This window comes from Heptranchias perlo, unplaced genomic scaffold (genome assembly GCF_035084215.1).
Source record: "Heptranchias perlo isolate sHepPer1 unplaced genomic scaffold, sHepPer1.hap1 HAP1_SCAFFOLD_554, whole genome shotgun sequence".
Lineage (NCBI taxonomy): Eukaryota > Metazoa > Chordata > Chondrichthyes > Hexanchiformes > Hexanchidae > Heptranchias > Heptranchias perlo.
In genome coordinates this window covers 9,819-26,232 of record NW_027139575.1, presented here as the reverse complement: position 1 = coordinate 26,232, position 16,414 = coordinate 9,819, and the positions used below count along the sequence as shown (strand labels likewise).

The 16,414-nt window shown below is 51.2% G+C and overlaps 1 protein-coding gene across 1 annotated transcript in view; it reads left to right on the top strand.

Moving 5' to 3' along the window:
* Positions 1–16,182, top strand: part of LOC137315674 (polypeptide N-acetylgalactosaminyltransferase 14-like) — a gene marked incomplete at its 3' end in the record, with an annotated part of 128,470 nt that extends 112,288 nt beyond the window's left edge. Inside the window, exon 3 of the mRNA XM_067980183.1 lies at positions 16,084–16,182. Coding sequence (XP_067836284.1) covers positions 16,084–16,182 — 99 coding nt within the window. The remainder of the gene's footprint in view (positions 1–16,083) is intronic.
* Between the last annotated feature and the right edge of the window lie 232 nt (positions 16,183–16,414).

The window sequence follows — 16,414 nt, the reverse complement described above, 5'->3', positions numbered from 1 at the left end:
GCAGAGGGCAGTTAAGAGTCGACCACATTGGTGTGGGGACTGGAGTCACATATAGGCCCAGACCGGGGTAAGGACGGCAGGTTTCCTTCCCTGAAGGACATTAGTGAACCAGTTGGGTTTTTACGACAATCCAACAGTTTCACGGTCACTTTTACTGATATCAGCTTTTTATTTCCAGACGTTTTCAAACCTGAATTCAAATTCTCAAACTGCCTGTGGTGGGATGTGAACTCACATTCTCTGGATTATTAGTCCAGTAAAACAACCACCGGACCCAGTCTGCTGCCTCAGTGCTGATCTGAGCTCAGCTTGTAGTTGCCTCAGCACCATAGGCTCGGGAAGGGAGGGAGGGAGGGCAAAGACAGCCAGGGCCTCCACTCCTCATCTCCATCCAGCAACCCTGGATAGAGGGAGCGCAGGTGGGCTGGGGACAGCTGAGGACAGGATCGGGCTCGGCTGTGATGCCTGCCATGGTTGAATAACTTCCAGCACTCACACTGTTTGGGCTTGCATTCGAATGGCAAGGTGCCAGAGGGTGGGGATTGGAACTGTGTTCCCTGCCTTCAGGGAAGGAGGAAGAAAGGATAAAAAACAGTGACATCAATGATGGACACACAGGGTCTGATGCTGTCCCTTTACCTCCAGATCCTGCGTTCAAATCCAGCTCACAGTGACGGGGGTGGGGGGCGGGTAGACTCCTCTCTCTCTCTCTCTCTCTCACTCTCTCTCCTGGTTCTCCAGGTCCTCTGTGATTTGAGTTCCAGTTGCCCCAGCTCACCCCTAGTATGTGTGGGCACAGAACTGCATCCCTTCGTCATGAATTGGCAATCTCTCCTCGAGAGACCATGATATAGAAAGACAGAAGGGACTTGTATTTCTACAGCAACTTTCACCACCTGTCCCAACGCACTTTACAGCCAATGAAGTACTTTCAAAGTGTACTCACTGTTGCAACGTAGGAAACACAGCACCCAATTTGCGCACAGCAAGATCCCACAAACAGAAATGATCAGATCATCTGTTTTTTAGTGATGTTGGTTGAAGGATAAATATTGTCCAGGACACCAGGGAGAACTCCCCGTGCTCTTCTTCCAAGTAATGCTGTGAGCTCTTTTACATCCCCCTGAGAGGGCAGACAGGGCCTCGGTTTAACTGCACTGGGAGTGTCAGCCTAGATTCTGTGCTCAAGTCTCTGGAGTGGGACTTGAGCCCACAACCTTCTGACTCAGAGGTAAGAGTGCTGCCCACTGAACCATGGCTGACACCTTCTTCACCAACCCATTCTACTTGGGGATCCTGCCAGACAGCGTCCTGTTAGCCCTGAACTGGACTGAATATCAGGTCCCGGGGGGGGGGTCGTGGGGGAGGTGTAGGGGGAAGGGGGGCCCAGAATCCCGGCCAACCCCCAATTTATTCTGCTGAGATATTTTGTTCCAATTTTCGTTCCGGACAATTGTGTCACACACCAATCAGATATTTAAATAATAATGAAATTTGGCCAAGACAGGGTGATTTAGCTGAAAGCTCTGAGCTGATCCTTCCTTGACGTTTAGACATAATTGGCTCAGCACATCTCCTCAGTAATTATTCCTCCAGAAAATGACATTCCCACCGGCCACCTCACACGTCGGCCCAGTCAGTCAGTCAGAGAGAAGGAGCTGTCGCTTTCACTTATTCCTCAAACCGACTCTAATGAGCTCATCGACAGCTGTGATCTTCACAGGTAATGGCTCGTTCCTGACCAACTATCGAGCTAGAACATTTCAGATAAGACTCTTGGGGGGAGGAGGGGCTTGGTGTGTCCTTATATCTCCCACCCCCTCCCTGTGACAGTGGAACAAGTAACTGCATTGGGCAAATGGGTCCTCCCTGTGCCAGTCTACGATCGCCTCTCCCAGAGTTGATGCAGGTAAACAGGGACACAGTCCCATTGATATTCGGAGAAGGAAAGAAAGAAAAGACTTGCATTCATGCAGTGCCTTTCACAACCTCAGGACGTCCCAAAGCACGTCAGTCAATGAAGTACTTTTGAAGTGTAGTCACTGTTGTAATGTTGGAAACACAACAGACAGTTTGGGCACAGCAAGATCCCATAAACAGCAAGGTGATAATGACCAGATAATCTGTTTTAGTGATGTTGGTTGAGGGATAAATATTGAACAGGACACCAGGGAGAACTCCCCCGCTCTTCTTCAAATAGCACAATGGGATCTTTTACATCCACCTGAGAGGGCAGACAGGACCTCAGTTTAATATCTCTGGAGCAGGACTTGAACCCACGACCTTCTGACTCCACAGTGAGAGTGCAACCCACTGAGCCACGGCCAACACCTTGAGGGAATAGTCTAGAGGATAGTGTCGTGCAAGGAGCATCTGATAATCTCCCATTCATAACAGAGAACACAGAGAACACAGAGCACATAGAGAACACAGAGCATATAAAGAACACAGAGCACACAGAGAACACAGAGCACACAGAGAACATAGAGAACACAGAGCACATAGAGAACATAGAGAACACAGAGCACATAGAGAACACAGAGCACACAGAGAACATAGAGAACACAGAGCACATAGAGAACATAGAGAACACAGAGCACATAGAGAACACAGAGCACATAGAGAACACAGAGCACATAGAGAACACAGAGCATATAAAGAACACAGAGCACACAGAGAACACAGAGCACACAGAGAACATAGAGAACACAGAGCACATAGAGAACATAGAGAACACAGAGCACATAGAGAACACAGAGCACACAGAGAACATAGAGAACACAGAGCACATAGAGAACATAGAGAACACAGAGCACATAGAGAACACAGAGCACATAGAGAACACAGAGCACATAGAGAACACAGAGCACATAGAGAACATAGAGAACACAGAGCACATAGAGAACATAGAGAACACAGAGCACATAGAGAACACAGAGCACACAGAGAACATAGAGAACATAGAGAACACAGAGCACATAGAGAACATAGAGAACACAGAGCACATAGAGAACACAGAGCACACAGAGAACATAGAGAACACAGAGCACATAGAGAACATAGAGAACACAGAGCACATAGAGAACATAGAGAACACAGAGCACATAGAGAACATAGAGAACACAGAGCACATAGAGAACATAGAGAACACAGAGCATATAAAGAACACAGAGCACACAGAGAACATAGAGAACACAGAGAACACAGAGAACACAGAGAACACAGAGCACATAGAGAACATAGAGCACATAGAGAACATAGAGAACACAGAGCACATAGAGAACATAGAGAACACAGAGCACATAGAGAACACAGAGCATATAAAGAACACAGAGCACATAGAGAACATAGAGCACATAGAGAACATAGAGAACACAGAGCACATAGAGAACACAGAGCACATAGAGAACACAGAGAACACAGAGCACATAGAGAACACAGAGAACACAGAGCACATAGAGAACACAGAGCACATAGAGAACACAGAGCACATAGAGAACACAGAGAACACAGAGCACATAGAGAACACAGAGCACATAGAGAACACAGAGCACATAGAGAACACAGAGCACATAGAGAACACAGAGCACATAGAGAACATAGAGAACATAGAGCACATAGAGAACACAGAGCACATAGAGAACACAGAGAACACAGAGCACATAGAGAACACAGAGCACATAGAGAACACAGAGCACATAGAGAACACAGAGAACATAGAGAACACAGAGAACACAGAGCACATAGAGAACACAGAGAACATAGAGAACACAGAGCACATAGAGAACACAGAGCACATAGAGAACACAGAGCACATAGAGAACACAGAGCACATAGAGAACACAGAGCACATAGAGAACACAGAGCACATAGAGAACACAGAGAACATAGAGAACATAGAGAACACAGAGCACATAGAGAACACAGAGAACATAGAGAACATAGAGAACACAGAGAACACAGAGAACATAGAGAACATAGAGAACACAGAGCACATAGAGAACACAGAGAACATAGAGAACATAGAGAACACAGAGCACATAGAGAACACAGAGAACATAGAGAACACAGAGAACATAGAGAACACAGAGAACATAGAGAACATAGAGAACACAGAGCACATAGAGAACACAGAGAACATAGAGAACATAGAGAACACAGAGCACATAGAGAACACAGAGAACATAGAGAACACAGAGAACATAGAGAACACAGAGCACATAGAGAACACAGAGCACATAGAGAACACAGAGCACATAGAGAACACAGAGCACATAGAGAACACAGAGCACATAGAGAACACAGAGAACATAGAGAACATAGAGAACACAGAGCACATAGAGAACACAGAGAACATAGAGAACATAGAGAACACAGAGAACACAGAGAACATAGAGAACATAGAGAACACAGAGCACATAGAGAACACAGAGAACATAGAGAACATAGAGAACACAGAGCACATAGAGAACACAGAGAACATAGAGAACACAGAGAACATAGAGAACACAGAGAACATAGAGAACATAGAGAACACAGAGCACATAGAGAACACAGAGAACATAGAGAACATAGAGAACACAGAGCACATAGAGAACACAGAGAACATAGAGAACACAGAGAACATAGAGAACACAGAGCACGTAGAGAACACAGAGCACATGGAGAACACAGAGCACATAGAGAACACAGAGAACATAGAGAACACAGAGCACGTAGAGAACACAGAGAACATAGAGAACACAGAGCACATAGAGAACACAGAGCACATAGAGAACATAGAGCACACAGAGCACACAGGGAGCACGGAGCACACAGAGAACACAGAGAACACAGAGAACATAGAGAACACAGGGAGCACGGAGCACACAGAGAACACAGAGAACACAGAGAACATAGAGAACACAGAGCACACAGAGAACACAGAGCACATAGAGAACACAGAGCACAAAGAGAACACAGAGCACATAGAGAACACAGAGCACATAGAGCACACAGAGCACATAGAGAACACAGAGCACATAGAGAACACAGGGCACATAGAGAACACAGAGCACATAGAGCACACAGAGCACATAGAGAACACAGAGCACATAGAGAACACAGAGCACATAGAGAACACAGAGCACACAGAGAACACAGAGAACATAGAGCACATAGAGAACACAGAGAGCACACAGAGAGCACAGAGCACACAGAGAGCACACAGAGCACATGGAGAACACAGACCACAGAGCACATAGAGAACACAGAGAACATAGAGAACACAGAGCACATAGAGAACATAGAGAACACTGAGCACATGGAGAACACAGAGCACACAGAGCACATAGAGAACACAGAGCACATAGAGAACATAGAGAACACAGCAGATGGAGAGCACAGAGCACATAGAGAACACAGCACATAGAGAACACAGAGCACATAGAGAGCACAGAGCACATAGAGAACACTGAGCACATAGAGAGCACAGAGCACATAGAGAACACAGAGCACATAGAGAACACAGAGCACATAGAGAACACAGTGCACATAGAGAACACAGGGCACATAGAGAACACAGAACACAGAGCACATAGAGAACACAGAGAACACAGAGCACATAGAGAACACAGAGCACATAGAGAACACAGAGCACACAGAGAACACAGAGAACATAGAGAACACAGAGCACACAGAGAGCACACAGAGCACATGGAGAACACAGACCACAGAGCACATAGAGAACACAGAGAACATAGAGAACACAGAGCACATAGAGAACATAGAGAACACTGAGCACATGGAGAACACAGAGCACACAGAGCACATAGAGAACACAGAGCACATAGAGAACATAGAGAACACAGCAGATGGAGAGCACAGAGCACATAGAGAACACAGCACATAGAGAACACAGAGCACATAGAGAGCACAGAGCACATAGAGAACACTGAGCACATAGAGAGCACAGAGCACGTAGAGAACACAGAGCACATAGAGAACACAGTGCACATAGAGAACACAGAGCACATAGAGAACACAGAGCATATAGAGAACATACAGCACATAGAGAACACAGCACATAGAGAACACAGAGCACATAGAGAGCACAGCACATAGAGAACACAGAGCACATAGAGAGCACAGAGCACATAGAGAACACAGCAGATAGAGAGCACAGAGCACATAGAGAGCACAGAGCACATAGAGAACACAGAGCACATAGAGAACACAGCACATAGAGAACACAGACCACATAGAGAACACAGCACATAGAGAACACAGAGCACATAGAGAACACAGAGCACATAGAGAACACAGCACATAGAGAACACAGAGCACATAGAGAGCACAGCACATAGAGAACACAGAGCACATAGAGAGCACAGAGCACATAGAGAACACAGCAGATAGAGAGCACAGAGCACATGGAGAGCACAGAGCACATGGAGAGCACAGAGCATATAGAGAACATACAGCACATAGAGAACACAGCACATAGAGAACACAGAGCACATAGAGAGCACAGAGCACATAGAGAACACAGCAGATAGAGAGCACAGAGCACATAGAGAGCACAGAGCACATAGAGAACACAGAGCACATAGAGAACACAGCACATAGAGAACACAGACCACATAGAGAACACAGCACATAGAGAACACAGAGCACATAGCGAACACAGAGCACATAGAGAACACAGCACATAGAGAACACAGAGCACATAGAGAGCACAGCACATAGAGAACACAGAGCACATAGAGAGCACAGAGCACATAGAGAACACAGCAGATAGAGAGCACAGAGCACATGGAGAGCACAGAGCACATGGAGAGCACAGAGCACATAGAGAACACAGAGCACACAGAGAACACAGCACATAGAGAACACAGAGCACATAGAGAACACAGAGCACATAGAGAACACAGCACATAGAGAACACAGAGCACATAGAGAACACAGCACATAGAGCACATAGAGAACACAGCAGATAGAGAGCACAGAGTACATAGAGAACACAGCACATAGAGAACACAGAGCACATAGAGAACACAGAGCACATAGAGAACACAGAGCACATAGAGAACACAGAGCACATAGAGAACACAGACCACAGAGCACATAGAGAACACAGAGCACATAGAGAACACAGAGCACATAGAGAACACAGAGCACATAGAGAACACAGACCACAGAGCACATAGAGAACACAGAGCACATAGAGAACACAGAGCACATAGAGAACACAGAGCACATAGAGAACACAGACCACAGAGCACATAGAGAACACAGAGCAAATAGAGAACACAGAGCACATAGAGAACACAGAGCACATAGAGAACACAGAGCACATAGAGAACACAGAGCACATAGAGAACACAGAGCACATAGAGAACACAGACCACAGAGCACATAGAGAACACAGGGAACTCAGAGAACACAGAGAACACAGAGCTGGGTCAGTCAGGAAACTGCAAGGGAAATTGGGGTGACTGTGCAACAGGTTAAGGTTGAAGTGTAACCCTTCACCTCATTGATGGCGTTACTGAGAGTGTTTTAATAACCCATTAAAGTAGGCCGTACAAAGGCAGCCTGAGTTGGAGAGCCCTCAGACTGGGGGATGTTGGATCCCATTTCCCCCTGTAGTCTGTCGCGTTCCTGCTCTCAGTGGTGGGGCCACGATGAGTGAAGGCAGGAACGCAATTTTTCATCATGACGTTCCCAATTCGTGCTCTGGGGTTGACAGAGGCTCCCTCTGCAGTCTCCGCACAGTCCATGTCCTCTGTGTAGTGAAATCAAAAGGGGGAATTTTAACTCCCCGGGACAGGTGGGACAGTGATGGGCGAGAGGGTTAAATTGTTCAAAGTAAGAAAGGTGACCCCAGCCCGCCCCAGACTTCCGGTTTAACTGGGGAAGGCCAATAACCCGCTCTCAATAGGTGGGTCGGTAATTATAATATGTTAATGAGTCTCCATGTATTAGATTTTGGCAGTCAAGTGGATTTAAGAGCTGTGGGCCGGGTTTCTCAAGGCTTGGGAAAGCAAAAGAGAGGCAGTAACTGCGAATCCAGCAGGTACTGGGCCAGGAGGAGAAGGAGTGCTCAGGACCCCCAGACCCCCAAGCAAACCTGCTGGGATCTCTCCCACCACCACGATCGCCTCTCCTCCCCCGCGAACTCTCCCCCCGCGATCTCTCCCCCCTCGATCTCTCCCCCCGCGAACTCTCCCCCCGCGATCTCTCCCCGCGCGATCTCTCCCACTCGATCTCTCCCACCGCGATCTCTCCCCCTCGATCTCTCCCACTCGATCTCTCCCACCGCGATCTCTCCCCCTCGATCTCTCCCACTCGATCTCTCCCCCCTCGATCACACCCCCTGCGATCTCCCCCCGCGATCTCTCCCCCTCGATTTCTCCCCCCGCGATCTCTCCCCCTCGATCTCTCTCCCCCCCGCGATCTCTCCCCCCGCGATCTCTCCCACTCGATCTCTCCCCCCGTGATCTCTCCCCCCGCGATCTCTCCCCCCGCGATCTCTCCCCCTCGATCTCTCCCACTCGATCTCTCCCCCCGCGATCCCTCCCCCTCGATCTCTCCCCCCGCATCTCTCCCCCCGCAAATCTCTCCTCCAGCGATCTCTCCCCCCGCGATCTCTCCCCCCGCGATCTCTCCCCCTCGATCTCTCCCACTCGATCTCTCCCCCCGCGATCTCTCCCCCCGCGATCTCTCCCCCTCGATCTCTCCCACTCGATCTCTCCCCCCGCGATCTCTCCCCCCGCGATCTCTCCCCCTCGATCTCTCCCACTCGATCTCTCCCCCCGCGATCTCTCCCCCCGCGATCTCTCCCCCTCGATCTCTCCCACTCGATCTCTCCCCCCGCGATCTCTCCCCCGGCGATCTCTCCCCCCGCGATCTCTCCGCCTCGATCTCTCCCACTCGATCTCTCCCCCCGCGATCTCTCCTCCCGCGATCTCTCCCCCCGCGATCTCTCCCCCCGCGATCTCTCCCACTCGATCTCTCCCCCCGCGATCTCTCCCCCCGCGATCTCTCCCCCTCGATCTCTCCCCCCGCGATCTCTCCCCCCGCGATCTCTCCCCCCGCGATCTCTCCCCCCGCGATCTCTCCCCCTCGATCTCTCCCCCCGCGATCTCTCCCCCCGCGATCTCTCCCCCCGCGATCTCTCCCCCTCGATCTCTCCCACTCGATCTCTCCCCCTGCGATCCCTCCCCCTCGATCTCTCCCCCCGCATCTCTCCCCCCGCAAATCTCTCCCGCCGCGATCTCTCCCCCCGCGATCTCTCCCCCCGCGATCTCTCCCCCTCGATCTCTCCCACTCGATCTCTCCCCCCACGATCTCTCCCCCCGCGATCTCTCCCCCCGCGATCTCTCCCCCTCGATCTCTTCCCCCGCGATCTCTCCCCCCGCATCTCTCCCCCCGCGATCTCTCCCCCCGTGATCTCTCCCCCCGCGATCCCTCCCCCTCGATCTCTCCCCCCGCGATCTCTCCCCCCGCGATCTCTCCCCCTCGATCACTCCCCCCGCGATCTCTCCCCCCGCGATCACTCCCCCCTCAATCTCACCCCCCTCAATCTCACCCCCTTCGAACACTCCCCCCTCCAGTCTCTCCCCACTCCAATCTCTCCCCCCGCGATCTCTCCCCCCGCGATCTCTCCCCCCGCGATCTCTCCCCCCGCGATCTCTCCCCCTCGATCTCTCCCCCCGCGATCTCTCCCCCTCGATCTCACCCCCTGCGATCTCTCCCCCTGCGATCTCTCCCCCTCGATCTCTCCCCCCGCGATCTCTCCCCTGCGATCTCTCCCCCTCGATCTCACCCCCTGCGATCTCTCCCCCTGCGATCTCTCCCCCCTCGATCTCTCCCCCCTCCAATCTCTCCCCCTGCGATCTCTCCCCCCGCGATCTCTCCCCCTCGATCTCTCCCCCCTCCAATCTCTCCCCCTCGATCTCACCCCCTGCGATCTCTCCCCCTGCGATCTCACCCCCTGCGATCTCCCCCTGCGATCTCCCCCTTCCAATCTCTCCCCCCTCCAATCTCTCCCCCCGCGATCTCTCCCCCCGCGATCTCTCCCCCCGCGATCTCTCCCCCTCGATCTCACCCCCTGCGATCTCCCCCTGCGATCTCCCCCCTCCAATCTCTCCCCCCGCGATCTCTCCCCCCGCGATCTCTCTCCCCGCGATCTCTCCCCCTGCGATCTCTCCCCCCTCGATCTCTCCCCCTCGATCTCTTCCCCTCGATCTCTATCCCCTCGATTCTCCCCCCTCGATCTCTCCGTCCTCGATGTCTCCCTCCTCGATCTGTCCCCCGCGATCTCTCCCCCTCGATCTCTCACCCTCGATCTCTCCCCCCTCGATCTCTCCCCCTGCGATCTCTCCCCCTGCGATCTCTCCCCCCTCGTTCTCTCCCCCTGCGATCTCTCCCCCTTCGATCTCTCCCCCTCTATCTCTCCCCCCGCGATCTCTCCCCCTGTGATCTCTCCCCCCTCGATCTCTCCCCCTCGATTTCTCCCCCTCGATCTCTCCCCCTGCGATCTCTCCCCCGCGATCTCTCCCCCTCGATCTCTCCCCCTGCGATCTCTCCCCCTGCGATCTCTCCCCCTCGATCTCTCCCCCTCTATCTCTCTCCCCCCTCTATCTCTCCCCCCTCTATCTCTCCCCCCGCGATCTCTCCCCCTGCGATCTCTCCCCCTCAATCTCTCCCCCTCGATTTCTCCCCCTCTATCTCTCCCCCTGCGATCTCTCCCCCTGCGATCTCTCCCCCTCGATCTCTCCCCCTGCGATCTCTCCCCCTGCGATCTCTCCCCCTCGATCTCTCCCCCTGTGATCTCTCCCCCCGCGATCTCTCCTCCTGCGATCTCTGCCCCTCGATCTCTCCCCCCTGCGATCTCTTCCCCCCTCGATCTCCCCACCTCGATCTCCCCCCCTCAATCTCTCCCCCCTCGATCACCCGCCGTGATCTCTCCCCTCGCGATCTCTCCCCCTCGATCTCTCCCCCCTCGATCTCTCCCCCCTTGAACTCTCCCCTGCGATCTCTCCCCCTCAATCTCACCCCCTGCGATCTCTCCCCCCTCGATCTCTCCCCCCTCGATCTCTCCCCCCTCGATCTCTCCCCCCTCGATCTCTCCACCCTCGATTTCTCCCCCCTCAATTTCTCCCCCCTCGATCTCACCCCCTGCGATCTCTCCCCCCTCGATCTCTCCCCCAAGATCTTTCCCCCTGCGATCTCTCCCCCTCGATCTCCTCACCTGCGATCTCCACCTTTGATCTCTCCCCCTGCAATCTCTACCCCGCGATCATGCCCACCGTGATCTCTCCCCACAATCTTCCCCCCCGCAATCTCCTCCTGCCCCAATCTGTCCCCTCCCCGCAATCTCCCCCCACGATCTCCCCCCGCAAGCTCTCCCCACGATCTCCTCCCCCCCGATCTGTCCCCTCCCCGCGATCTCCCCCCACAATCTCCCCCCGCAAGCTCTCCCCACGATCTCCTCCCCCCCGATCTGTCCCCTCCCCACGATCTCCTCCCCTGCGATCTCCTCCCCCGCGATCTCCTCCCCCCACGATCTCCTCCCTCTGCAATCTCCCCCCACGATCTCTCCCCTGCGATCTCTCCCCTGCGATCTCTCCCCTGCGATCTCTCCCCTGCGATCTCTCCCCTGCGATCTCTCCCCTGCTATCTTTCCCCCGCGATCTTTACCCTCCCCACGATCTTCACCCACTATCTCCGCCCCCGCGATCTGTCCCCTCCCCGCGATCTCCTCCCCCGTGATCTCTCCCCCGCGATCTCTCCCCCGCGATCTCCTCCCCTGCGATCTCCTCCCCCGCGATCTCCTCCCCCCACGATCTCCTCCCTCTGCAATCTCCCCCCACGATCTCTCCCCTGCGATCTCTCCCCTGCGATCTCTCCCCTGCTATCTTTCCCCCGCGATCTTTACCCTCCCCACGATCTTCACCCACTATCTCCGCCCCCGCGATCTGTCCCCTCCCCGCGATCTCCTCCCCCGTGATCTCTCCCGCCCCCCCCCCCCCCCCACGATCTCCCCCCCATCCCTGGCTCGATTTCTCCCTCCCTTCTGTTTCCCTGCGGCCTTGTACAGCAGGCCTCCTCGCCGGTGGCCAGCCTCTCTATCTGGCCGGCTGCCTGGCGAGAAACGGAATTTAAAAATTCTAATGAGGTCCTGCCATTAAATTCGGTCGGACCTCCGCCTTTCCCGTATTTCCAGGTTTCCCAGCCGCTGGCAGTCACCCCCGCTCCCTTCCCACCTCTCCGTTAATACCGTGGCCTAAATCTCTGTTCACCTCCCTGCCTGAACTTCAGTTTGCTTTACCGGCAGTGACAATACCCCTGTGTCAGCCGTGGATCAGTGGGTAACAATCTGGCCTCGGAGTCAGAAGGTCGTGTGTTTATAGTCCCACTCCAGGGACTTGAGCACATCATCCAGGCTGACACACTAGTGCAGTACTGAGGGAGTGCTGTACTGTCGGAGGTGCCGTCTTTCAGATGAGACGTTAAACCGAGGTCCCATCTGCCCTCTCAGGTGGGTGTAAAAGACCCCATGGCACTATTTTGAAGAAGACCAGGGGGGTTCACCCTGGTGTCCTGGTCAATATTTATCCTTCAACCAACATCACCAACCCTGCTCACTAATCTCATTGCTGTTTGTGGGATCATACTGTGTTCAAATTGGCTGCTGCGTCTCCTACATTACAACAGTGACTACACTTCAAAAGGTACTTTATTGGCTGTAAAGACCTTTGGGACGTCCTGACGATGTGAAAGACGCTATATAAATGCACCTGCGTACTTACTGATAACGACCCTGAAATCGAGCCTAACTCAACAGAATGCAGATCGGAGAATCAGGCGCTGTGTTTAAAGTGCCCACTCTCGGTAACTCAGTGTCAGAGCAGTGGGAGGCGTTCACGGGGGAGATTGAAGGGGTTCAGAGTAAACATGTTCCCACAAAGGAAAAGGGTGGGACTGCCAAGTCTAGAGCCCCCTGGATGATAAGGAGCATATAGGGTAAGATAAGGCAAAAAAGGGAAGCTTATGTCAGACACGAGAGCTCAATACTGCAGAAAGCCTCGAGGAGTATAGAAAGTGCAGGGATGAAATTAAAAATGAAATTAAGAAAGCAAAGGGAGGGGGCATGAAAAAATACTGGCAAGTAAAATCAAGGAAAACCCAAAAATGTTTTATAAATACATAAAGAGCAAAAGGATAACTAAGGAAAGAGTAGGGCCAAAAAGGGTAACCTGTGTGTGGAGGTGGAAGATGTGGGTTTGGTTCTTAATGAATACTTTGCATCTGTCTTCACAATTCAGGCATTGTAGTTAAGGAGGAGGAGTGTGAAATATTGGATGGGATAAACATAGTGAGAGAGGAAGTATTAAGAGGATTAGCATCTTTGAAAGTAGATAAATCACCAGGCCCGGATGAAATGTATCCCAGGGTATTAAGAGAAGCCAGGGAGGAAATAGCAGAGGCTTTAACAATCATTTTCCAATCCTCCCTGGCTACATGCATGTGCCAGAGGATTGGAGGACTGCTAACGTTGTACCATTGTTTAAGAAGTGAGAAAGGGATAGACTGAATAATTATAGGTCAGTCAGTCTAAACTCGCTGGTGGGTAAATTATTGGAAACAATCTGAGGGACAGGATAAATCGTCATTTAGAAAGGCACGGAGTAATCAAGGACAGTCAGCGTGGATTTGTTACAGGAAGGTTGTGTCTGACTAACTTGACTGAATTTTTCGAGGAGGTGACAAGGAGGATCAATGAAGGTAGTGTATTTGATGTAGTCTACATGGATTTTAGCAAGGCTTATGACAAGGTCCCACATGGCAGACTGGTCAAAAGGGAAAGTGATCAGGATGCTGATACAGTACGAGCAGTAATTTGGGAATATTTAACTGGAGGTGTCCCTGTGCAGTTCAGTGTCACTCTTTCACAGTAACTTTATAAATCACCATTTAAACGACAGGTTACCATGGCAATGATCCAAGAGAAAGTGGCAGGAAGCAAAGGGTAATGTTCGACAAGTCTTTTTGTATCTGGAAGGCTGTTTCCAGTGGGGTTCCACAGGGCTCAGTGCTAGGTCCTTTGCTTTTTGTGGTTTATATCAATGATTTGGACTTAAATGTAGGGGGCATGATTAAGAAGTTTTCAGATGATACAAAAATTGTCCGTGTGGTTGATAGTGAGGAGGAAAGCTGTAGACTACAGGAAGATATCAATGGACTGGTCAGGTGGGCAGAAAAGTGGCAAATGGAATTCAATCCGGAGAAGTGTGAGGTAATACATTTGGGGAGAGCAAACAAGGCAAGGGAGTACACAATAAATTGGAGAATACTGAGAGGTGTAGAGAAACAGAAGGACCTTGGAGAGCATGTCCACAGATCCCTGAGAGTAACAGGACAGGTAGATAAGGTGGTTAAAAAGGCATATGGGATACTTTCCTTTATTAGCCGAGGCATAGAATATAAGAGCAGGGAGATTATGCTAGAACTGTATAAAACATTGGTTAGGCCACAGCTTGAGTATTGTGTTCAGTTCTGGTCACCACATTACAGGAAGGATGTAATTGCACTAGAGAGGGTACAGAGGAGATTTACGAGGATGTTGCCAGGACTGGAGAATTTTAGCTATGAGGAAAGATTGGATAGGCTGGGGTTGTTCTCTTTGGAACAGAGGAGGCTGAGGGGAGATTTAATTGAGGTCTACAAAATTATGGCGGGACAAGATAGAGTGGATAGGGAGGACCTATTTCCCTTAGCAGAGGGGTCAATAACCAGGGGGCACAGATTCAAAGTGATTGGTAGAAGGATTAGAGAGGAGCTGAGGAGAATTCTTTTCACCCAGAGGGTGGTGGGGGTCTGGAACTCACTGCCTGAAGTGGTGGTAGAGGCAGAAACCCTCAACTCATTGAGAAAGTACCTGGATGTGCACCTGAAGTACCGTGACCTACAGGGCTACGGACCAAGTGCTGGAAAGTGGATTAAGTTGGATAGCTCTTTTTCTTTCAGATGGCACAGACACGATGGGCCGAATGGCCATCTTCTGTGCGGTAAATTTCTATGATTCTGTGATCTTACGGTGATCCTGATTTTCCAGTGGTCCCAGCAGTGTGAATGGGAGGCTCTGAGCTCCACGATTAACCCTCCCATCAGGTGACCAGTGATGTTACTGTATCACTGTTTTCTGCCCGTTAACCAGATTGCCCTGTGTACAACCTACACGGTGATCACTAATCTGTTTATTTAAAGAGACCGGAGAGAGAGGGGAATTCGATACTTCCAATTAATCGCTCGGACAGAGACATTACCGTTTCTACACTCTATTTGTTAAAAAGGAACGGAGTTTATTCACCGGGTCTGATCACCAGACTTACTATCCCAGCGAGCACCTGGTACATTGCCATGGTAACCTGTCGTTTAAATGGTGATTTATAAAGTTACTGCGAAACAGTAACACTGAACTGCACGGGGACACCTCCAGTTAAAGATTCCCAAGTTACTGCTCGTGCTGTATCTGCATCTTGATCTGAGCATTAGTTGAATCAGCAGAAAGTTCCAGAACAATAATAAGAGAATGGCCTCTCTCTCTGTGGCACTCTTTGCTCTGAGCATTGACTTCAGCCTCTTTAGATTTCAGCGACACCTCAATTCCAAACCTGTTCTAATTTCACACCTGACCCTCGTCTCCTTGACTTTCCATCTCTCCCATTTCCCCAGGCCTCTCATTAACTCTTCACACTTTCCTTTGTTTCTTCAACATCTAAAAGCTTCTGCCCGTCAGTTGATCGGATGATCCACTACCTCACTCCTCTCATGACTCCTCCCTGGGTATCTCGATGTTTCTATCTCGATTTCTCCCCCTCCCAATTTTCTGATTGTATTACGACACTTGTCCACTTCTTATTTCTCAGTTTTGACGAAGGGTCCACACCGAGAACGTTAATCTATCGATTCCCTACTGATGCTGACTGACCCGCTGAATGTTCCTGGCTCTCTCCAATTTTGTTCCAGATTTCTCGTGTCTGCAGTTTTATTGCAATGATGTCCCTGTTGCTTTTTCCCCTTCTCTGTTCACAGATGCTCCATGCAGCACTACAGCGCGAACCTGCCAGCCACCAGCATCATCATCACGTTCCATAACGAGGCCAGGTCCGCACTGCTGCGGACAGTCAGGAGGTGAGTGCGACACTGCCCCCATCTCCTGCCCTTCAGTGGGGGCATTCTGTGGGAACTGCACCACAGGGGGGCGATTTTGTATCGGCAGGAGTTGTTTGCACGTGTGCGTGAGAGAGAGAGAAAATACATGAGAAAGAATGTGTGAGTGAGAGAGAGAATGTGTGAGAGAGAGAGAGAATGTGTGAGTGTGAGAGAGAATGTGTGAGAGAGAGAGAGAATGTGTGAGTGAGAG